Genomic DNA, 9,457 nt, shown 5'->3' on the forward strand with positions numbered 1-9,457 from the left:
GCCCCTTTGCTTGCTTTGCTTTAGGGGGATCGCAGTCACTGGAGCTTCAGATCGGCTCCTGGGACTTTCATCATGCACACTCTGCCAGCGGCTTTGAAGTTGCACATCTGAGAGTGCCTGGCAGAAGTAGTGCATGCTGGAGAAGCAAACGGGGCCGTCCCCCAGCAGGGACGTGAGGACGAACGACTTGTTAATGCAAAGCTTGATTGTTATTTATTGTTGCTATTGGTCTTTCTTTGCGTGCTTTCTCTCTGGGAGAAGGCGAGGTGCTCTGGTAGGGAGCAAAGGGTGTCACCTCGGGTGGTCCCGTGGCCACGTGTGATGGTTACAGACAGGCCTCTCCATTTTGGTTCCTTTTTGCGGCCACGGATTCAATGAATTGCAAAGGTGTCTGGCAGCGAAGGATGAACTGGGCTAGCTGAAAAAGTGCGATGGCTGCAAGGACTGCAGCTTCACCCACACGGTTGTGCTGGACCACCTTCCTCCTTGCTCTTCTTAGCATCCGCATCTTTTTAAAAACAAAACAAAACCCAGATGCTGCCAATTGTGCTGAATCGAGCTCGGATCTTTGGGTTTCATTGCTTTGTTGTACAAACATAAAGGTGCTCTCTCAGGTTGCTAATGAGAGTGCCCTAATCCTATTTATTTTCTCGCACCCTGCCTCCCCCGCACTCGAATCTGGGTTTCTTGATGTGAACAGGTAATTTATTGCATACACCCTGGGACTTGCCGCTGCCTCCAGTTTGTTGAAGCTTGTGAGTCATCCCACCGGGAGCTGGATCCCAGGAAATCCAATTAGCTCAAACAAATTGAGCAAACGTGTTATGGTTTTTAGCCTGGGCAAATTTAGACTTGTGTTGTGAGGTTTTTTTTTTTTTCTTCCCGATTATTTGGATTCCTGGCTGGATGTAAGGTTTCAGCAGCGATGTGATGTTGTGGTATGTTGTTATTGTAAGCAGTGGGATGTCCTCTTATTCACAAGTGGGGAATAATCCCTAAAAACCCTACAAGCTGTTGTTTACCCTAAAAGCCAAGTAGCACATCCCCTACCATGTGTCCGAGCATAGGCAGGGGCTCCCACATCAGTCCGGTGTAGCAAAGGGAGGAGAAAAACGTGCCTGTGCCTGTTGATAGGTAGAGGGTAAATGTGGCTATTGCAGCAAAACAGTAGTGAACTGTACAAAAAGTAACTGAGGAGCATATTTTAAAGGCAAACATAGAGAAGAAGGCATGAGAAAATGTAAGGGTTTGAGTCATGTGCATGTATATCAGTATAGCTCTGTTGACTTTAAAGTTGTCATGTATTTAGAGAGAGAGGTAGTCCCTGATGCTGCAAGCACGCACTCACGTGCTTGAAATTAAGCACAGGCATGAGGATTTACAAGGCAGGATTATGGTTTACTACAGGCTGGCATGCAGTAAATGATGGCGGGATAGATTTGCCCTTTCTTTCCCAAACGGGATGCCCGAGGAGGCGATAGAAACCCAGCAGCAGGCAGGAGATGATCCCCCAGAGAAGGGAGGTGTCTCAGGGGGGGCTGGGCACCCCTGTTGTGTTTTTGACCTTGTGTTTGTTTCCATTGCTGCATCCTGCCCCTTCGCCCAGTGCCCACGGAGCTCATCGGCCAGGAGGTGAGGTAAGGACCCTGCTCCTCCTCGGCGGTGGGAGGGAGGGGAGGCCCCGTGCTGGGACTGGCTTGGGCAAAGCCCTGCAGCTCCTTACAGGCTTGGGAACCTGGGTGAGGGGGGCAAACCCACAGGACTAACGAGGTGGAGTTCTTGCTGGGGAGCTTATACTGGTGGGCACCTCGTGTGCCCAAGTCCTCAGGGCACCACTTGACAACACACATCAGAGGAACCACAGGAGTTAAAGGGATGAAAACATGAGCTCTGGATGGGTCACATTAGACTGAAGACCCTCCAGCCATCCTCTGTCCCATCCCAAATCTAAACCCCAGCAAAACCTCATGCCCATGTTTTGTGTTGCAGGATCATTAGGGACAACATCCTACTAACCAGAGTTTCTTTTCCATGTGTTTTACATCCTCTTATTGCCCCCAAACAATGTTGTGTCACATCAATTCTCATGCCAGATGCTCCTCCTTTGGCCCTATGTCCCCTGTTGAGTCACTGAGGTCCTGTTGTCACTCATTTAGCAGCGCTGGCATGCCGACAGCAGCAGCCAAAAGAGCCGGAGCGAGCCTCTGCAGCCCTACAGAGCTTCTCATTATAAATAACAGCCTCCCCCATCTCTAAGCTCCCTTTAAACCTTGCACAAGGGCTTACACAAGAGGTAGGAGTCTTTAACCTGGACAGGCGCTAATAGCAGGGGCTGCCTTTCCTAGCAGCCTCGGTTAGAAAGCTGTGTGTGTCAAAGAGTAATTGGACCTTAACCAACCCAATTTCAGAGCTTTTCTGCTCCTCCACTCTCCTATTACTCTGGAGAGACAGGAGGAGCGAGCGGCGGGCATGCCACTTCTCCAACTTTTATTGCTGAACACTTGAGTGGAGGTGGTAATTGGAGCAGGTGACATATATAAGGGGCAGGACAGAGTGCTCCACAAAGCCATCTCTGCAGCTGTCACCTAATTGCCTGATTAACTGGACGATTAATCGACTAATTGGAAGCAGGGCTTCGTCTGCATAACAATAAGAGGCCCTTTTGTCAAGCATATGAAGGCTGCGGAGAGGGGGAGAGCGGGTCGGTGCGTGGCTGTTGCGGGGAAGGAGAACAGCTTTAATAGACCCTGAAGCCCCTTTCCCCTTTTGGGAGTCCTGCCAAAATATATGAAACCTCCCCGGAGGAGAGCGGGAACGAGAAAACCTGTCCCAGAACGTGCTGAGCATCACCTCTGTGCTGGTGCTTTTTAAAGGGATTAAATTAACGCACTGAAGCCAGAGACATCCCAAATCGCCACCTGCTTCGGAAAACCTTGATGCTGAACCACTTGGCTCTTTCCTACATACTTTTTACTGCAGGCTTCATTTCACCACATCAAAAATGGGGTGGGGGGGGAATCAGCTTTAATTGATGCAGGAAAGCTTATAAAAGCCTGTAACATCTTCATCAGAGCTGCTCTTGTTTCCCACTGAATAAGGCCTTTTTCAGGCAAGTCACTGGTAACATAAACACCGCTCTGTCTTTTGGCATGCAGTCACTTAAACTGTGTCTGGGGCTGCTCAGGACAGAGCAGCCTCAGTCATGACTGAGGGCAATTAAAATTAAATAGACTTTCAGATCATCAGCAGAGGGAGCAGCGACGGGGGGAGCTCCCTCTTCCAATTACGCACGTTAGCGGGAGGAGATCTTTTTATATATGTCCTCGAGCGTTTTGCTCGGGAAGAGATGCCTCGCTGGCAGGCAAGACCCCAGGCGCGGCGGGGCTCGGGCTGCGTGTGCACACCAAAAAAGCTGGGAGCCGTCCCCAAAGTGATGGTGTTGGAGGATGCTCGGCATGTCGGGTTGAAACTGGGCCACGAGCAAAGGGGACAGCAGGAAGGAGGGACTTCATTCTGCAGGGGCCAGGAGGTGCAGCTTACACTCACGGCCACACATCCACCTCATCTAGAAAGCTGTGTCCCCTTAGGGGACATGCTGCCGTCATTTGCCCTCTTAGCATTAGCTTTGCTAAGCTAAAGCAAGCCGGTCTCCCCGAAGGAATTCCTACTCCCCTGACAGTTCAGTAACCCTTTCCTCTCCCGGTTTTGGGTTGAATTATATTCTTTGAACATAGCGATCTGACTTGTGCAGGGTGTTCTGGGGAGTTGAGCCATTAATAACCCATCGGTGCACCCAGAGCTGCTGCATCCATTAGCGCACTCAGATCCTCCTTATCCTTAGCTTTCTGCAAGGGCTGAGCTCTCTGCTGAGAGCAGAAATTCTGCGTCCCTAAAGCCTGACTTGGCACTTGGTACTATTTAATGTTGTCCTGTGTCTTTTACTCCAAGAATAACAGGCTGGCCAGATCCCCTCTGGGCTGGCGATGCCTTCTCCCTTTGCACTGTCATCAAGAGATTTCATTAGCGCTTCCAACTTCCCGGGCCGAGGGTGATACAGTGCTAAATGAGGTTATTAATCCTACATGACTCCAGAATTCCTCAGACGTCAGTTAAGTCGCTTGGGCATCCTCTAATCAATGCCATAATCTGGTTTTGCCAGAAAATGTTTGCTTTATTGCTTCTTATCTGGAGCCTTTATAGCTCCTGGAGCTGGGACTAATTACCCCTGCAGGGGATGCGTGCGGCCCCGTGTCGAGGGATGCAGCAAGCTGCATTGCTGCAGCCCATGGCAAAGGCAGCAGCGGCTGCGAGCGCTGCCCAGAGCCCCCTGGAAGTCTTTAACTCATCCTCTCCCGCAGAGCAGCAGGAACAAATGCAGGGATTTGGGAGATCTGGTCACCTAAATCCCATCCATTCCCCCAAAAGTGAGGCTCTGAGGTGCTTTTGTTGATTTTTGTCCTGGTGATCGTCGCCCAACGTGCTCTGCCTAAAACCTCCTCGATCCGCTCCCAGCCTGCTCTCTCCAAAAAGCCACCCATTTCTTACTGCAAGGAACCCCAGTTCCCTGATAAGCCATCAAATAAGTGAAAAGCCCGTGTTTCCCTCCTGCACCGGTGGAAAAGAAAACTGAAGAGCGGCAGTGGGGAGGTGGAGTGCAGTAGTTGTCTGCTTTTTAAAAGCTTGCTCTTACACATGCAAATCTTTAATTAAACATATTCATAAAACTATAATGAACCGTTCATCTAATTAAATGGGGTGAGTCATTTCATTAATTTTTAGCAAACTGCAAGGCTGCTCTCCTGCCCTCCTCACTTGGAATTCAAAGGGACAAGCTGAACCATTTGAGGGAAATTATCTTCCCTTTTGCAGTTATTTTGTTCCTTGTGCACAGGACCTGTTTAACTGACCATAGTTTATACACTTCTAATTAAAAATGAATTCTGTGAGTCCTATTGCTGTTCTTGATGGTTGCTTGTTTTCCTCTCAAGCTGTCCAACCCCAGGCTGTAACGGCTCAGGACACATCCGTGGAAAGTATGCAAGACACAGAAGGTGAGGCTGGGTTGGAGGTAGTGGGGATGGAGAAATGTGAGCAAGAAACCCAAAGACAGATGTTCACTGGAGAGAGGCTGGTTCAGAGCAGCAACCGAACTCACCTGCCCCATATCTGCCTACCAAAGAGCCTATTTCTGTCTCTCTGTCAGTTCGTGAGGGATCCTGGGGGATCTGCTTCACCAGGCTAACCGTAGCCTTCCCACAGACCCCAAACCACGGCACAGTACCTGGCTCAGGCACCTAGGGTTGATGGGAGCTGTTGGCAGGCAGAGATTTTGGTCTGCTCAGTGCCTCTATAGGCAGGGAGGGGAAATGAGAGCACGCTGGCTGCCTTTGAGGCCATGCCAGCCTTAACTGATGGTTTTCATCACCCTGTAATGGTGAAATCTGAGCAGTTGGTGGACATGCCCCAGGGGCCAATTCTGCATCCCCTGCCTGGTTTCGTGGTGGCACTGGTGGCCATCACCAACAGTGGTGCTGGGAGCTGTTGGTCCTGCTGCTCCCTGGACAACAACTGCCCATTGGCCAGACTGCTGGAGCGAGCTCAGCATCCTTGCGCTGACTTCTGAGTAAAGTTGAGATAGTTGCAAATAGTCAAGGTCTGAGAGCAGATCTTCTGGCCACGAAGGGTTAAAACAGCTAAAAATCTGGGCTGCTGGATGATTTTTTTTTAGTATTTTTGTATTTGTCCCACTTGCCTTTGCCTAACCGGTTCAGATGCCATAGCCATGCCTTTCTCACTCGGCAATGCCTCCTCTCTGCTCCTTGATCCCATCTGCAGTTTACAAAGCTGCCCTCTAGCAAAGAAGAGGAAACTTCAGGATGCGGAGGCCGAACATCTGGTGTCGAAGAGAAAATCCCATCCGCTCAAGCTGGCCTTGGATGAAGGCTACAACGTCGACAGCGACGGCAGCGAGGAGGCCGAGGTGAAGGAGGAGTCCGGCTCTGACGAGTCGGAGGGGACGCTGGAGGAGGACGAGGCGGAGGCAGTGGAGCAGGAGGAGACCCGCAGCCCCGAGCCGGCAGAAGGTGCTTTATCATTATTGATTGCAGAGCTGTGTTCTGCAGACGAGTAAAAGGGCAGGGAGTGTTAATAACCAGGAGTTATAGATCCTCTGAATTATGTACAGGATGGGTCCTTCAATTATGTTTGGTGGAAGAACAACGGCAAAGCTCTGGTTAAGCTGAGGGGATACGCGCAGAGCATCTCCGGTGTCTTAAAAATGAGAGCTTTTCCATCAGGGATGCTCCCTGGGGAAAGACCCATGGCAAGCATAAAGAAGCTTGCCACGTGGCTCAGAAGATGGCGGGCAAGGCAGCCGGGGTCCCGCATCGGTGCCTTGAGGGGCTCGGCTGCTTTCCCTGGTGCAGGAGCCGTCCCCCTGGCCAGATCCGGCCACTCTCCGAGAGGAGTGACAGGCAACCAAGCTGGGTGTCCAGCCGGGGACCTGGCACTGTGTTGCTCCCTGGTTTGGAGCCCCTGGCTCGGGGAGCACTGGGAGCGAGGGGGCCAGATGGCTGCTGATGGTGGGGGGCTGGAAGCCGCACGCATCTGAGCCCCGCGAAAGCTTCCAGTGGAAATCCCCTTTCTACTTGCCTTTCCCAAATGCAATAAATTAGGCTGCTCCAGGGGTATAACAGTCAGGCTCTGGTTTCAATTAAGCTTAAGTAAGACAAAAAGATGTTTATGAGCTTATACAATTACTTTCTTTTCCTCCTTTTTTCTTTTTCTTTTCCTCCTTTTTTCTTTTTTTCCTCCTTTTTTCTTTTTCTTTTCCTCCTTTTTTCTTTTCCTCCTTTTTTCTTTTCCTCCTTTTTTCTTTTCCTCCTTTTTTCTTTTCCTCCTTTTTTCTTTTCCTCCTTTTTTCTTTTCCTCCTTTTTTCTTTTCCTCCTTTTTTCTTTTTTTTTTCTTTTTTCTTTGTCTTTTCCTTCTTCTTTTCTTTCTTTTCCTTCTTCCCCCGCCCCCTCCCCTCAGAGAGAAGCCCAGCCAAATCGACCCATTATGGACAAAACACAGCAACAAGTACGTCTGGGCCCAGCAAGGCCAACTATAGCAGCTATCAAGAAATAATCGCCAACTCTCTCCTAAACCTAGGCCAAATAGCGGAGGAAACCCTCGCCATCGAAGGGCAGCTGCCTGAAGCTGAGCTGCAGGTCTCCAAGCCGCCGTCCAACGTTGTGCATCTGGTCCACGAGGATGCGGGAGAGGAGTTAGTGGAGGAGGAGTGCGACAAGGAGATCATCATCCAGACGGAGGATGCGGAGGAGGTCATCGAAGTCACCAGCGAACGCAGCAGCGAGTTGTGTCCGGAGCACCGGGATGATGCAAACTGCGAGGAGTCCTGCAAACTGCAAAAGGCTGAAGCAGAGGAAGAGGATGAGGAGGATGATGATGAGGAGGAAGATGAGGAGGAGGAGGAAGAGGAAGAAGAGGAGGAGGAAGAGGAAGAAGAAGAGGAGGACGAAGAGGAGGAGGAGATGGCTCCTGAAGTGATCTGTGAAGAAGCTCCTCACACTTCTCAGGACACCCAGAAAAGCCACTGTGAAGGGCAGTTCAGCCCGAAGCCCGAGTACTCGGTCATCGTGGAGGTCCGGTCAGATGACGACAAAGATGATGACGCCCGCTCCCAGAAATCGGCGGTCACCGACGAGTCAGAGATGTATGACATGATGACGAGGGGGAACCTGGGGCTGCTGGAACAAGCCATCGCACTGAAGGCTGAGCAGGTGAAAATTGTGCGGGAGCCCAGCCGGCTGCCAGGAGAGCACGTAAAGCACTTCCAGGTGGACGAGAAACAGAGCAAACCGCTGGACAGCATCCGAAAGAGCTACTACGGCAAAGGTATGGGGACGAGCCTTCGCGTGTCTCCTTCCTTCCCGTCCCCAGCTGAATTTGTCTGCTCAGCACCACATGAAAACTAGGCTGCTGGGGGGGTTCACAGCCCACAGAGGGAATTTAGCCACAAATCCTCAATGCCCAGAGGGATGGAGACATCCTAGACGTCAACAGTGAATGCACAAAATGATGGTGTCCTCTAGATCTCAGCAGGGGAATTGCCTGGCTAAATTGCCTGTTGGTCTTGAAAACCTCAGCCTGAGCAGTAGAGCTGGTTTAAAATCCAAGTGGGTTTTAAAGTAGTGGTAGGAGTCTGGCCACAGCAACATGAGGGACTTGGCAGGGGCTGCAGAGTCCCCCGGGCGCTGAGCCGGGCTGCCTGCTTGGTCGCTGTGAGCGGCTCCATGCTCCTAGCTGGGTTAGCTGCTCAAATTGCTTTGCTGACTTTAATTTTTGAAACTTCCAGTGTTACAATTCCACCTTCAGGAAGAAAAACCTCCAAACCCAAAGGTTTCTCCCTGTTTCACTGGGAAAATGGTGGGAAGCATCCTCAGCAATTTTTCTCTCCTTTCTACCTCTTCCCCTCCGAATCTGCTAACCTGCTTCCCACTGCCCTTTCCCCACAATCCCTAGATCCCTCAAGACCCGAGAAGCGAGAAATCAAATGTCCTACTCCTGGCTGCGATGGGACCGGCCACGTCACGGGACTCTACCCTCACCATCGCAGCCTCTCTGGTTGTCCGCACAAAGACAGGATCCCTCCCGAGAGTGAGTACCTGGTGGGATAACACGGGTTGCTTAAATCAGTCTGAAGTCTTATCTCCTAGGGGGAATTTCACACCTGATGGGTAGAGCTGTCTCAAGGCCAATGGGCACTCCAAATAGTCCCAAATGATGTGAATTTTATGACTGAGTCCCTAGCACAAGGCTGATATTAATCCTTGGAGTATAACAGAGTTTCTGGCATGGGATGGTGCTTTTCCAAGTTGTTCTGGGATGCTCCTATCCACCAAAGTGTTACCGCTCTTCATGGGAAACTCTGTGGAGATTACTAGGAAGTCCTACCCTTCTTAAAGATTTTTAGCACCATCCTGTGGAGGATGAGGTCCCTTCTCAAGATGTGCTTTAAAAATGATGCCCACCTCCAGAGGTGTTAAGCCATTCCCATCTTTACACTGAATGTCACATATGATATCCCAAATAGAGAAAAATGTTGGGAAGAAGGGGAAACTCTTCTTTCTTGCTGTCCAAATGTGCTGAAGGTGCTGCCGTACAGCAAGGGAGAGGAGTCGTTCAGGACGTGCAGGATAGCTGAGTCTCCTCCTATACTCTCATCACTGTAAAATTCACAAGGTGCTATATTGAGATTCATCTATTCCACAGAAAATATTTATCATCATCATAACAGATTTTTTTATATATATAGAGAGAGGGATATTTTATTTCTACCTCTCTACCAGCATCCTAAATAGCTTTCCCTGTGCATATATATAAAAATCAATGTTGTATGTTTATGATAATGGCATAATAGGAAAAAAAAAAAAGGAGCCCTTCCTTATCAGAAAT

At 50.1% G+C, this 9,457-nt stretch overlaps 1 protein-coding gene across 1 annotated transcript in view; it reads left to right on the forward strand.

The window, feature by feature from the left end:
- The window catches only part of MYT1 (myelin transcription factor 1), a 34,781-nt gene that overhangs the window by 486 nt on the left and 24,838 nt on the right, over positions 1–9,457 (forward strand). The window contains exons 2-6 of the mRNA XM_009273936.1: positions 1,607–1,637; positions 4,989–5,051; positions 5,836–6,085; positions 7,033–7,897; positions 8,525–8,659. Coding sequence (XP_009272211.1) covers positions 1,607–1,637; positions 4,989–5,051; positions 5,836–6,085; positions 7,033–7,897; positions 8,525–8,659 — 1,344 coding nt within the window. The remainder of the gene's footprint in view (positions 1–1,606; positions 1,638–4,988; positions 5,052–5,835; positions 6,086–7,032; positions 7,898–8,524; positions 8,660–9,457) is intronic.

This window comes from Aptenodytes forsteri, unplaced genomic scaffold, assembly GCF_000699145.1.
Source record: "Aptenodytes forsteri isolate BGI_AS27 unplaced genomic scaffold, ASM69914v1 Scaffold47, whole genome shotgun sequence".
NCBI classification, from domain to species: domain Eukaryota; kingdom Metazoa; phylum Chordata; class Aves; order Sphenisciformes; family Spheniscidae; genus Aptenodytes; species Aptenodytes forsteri.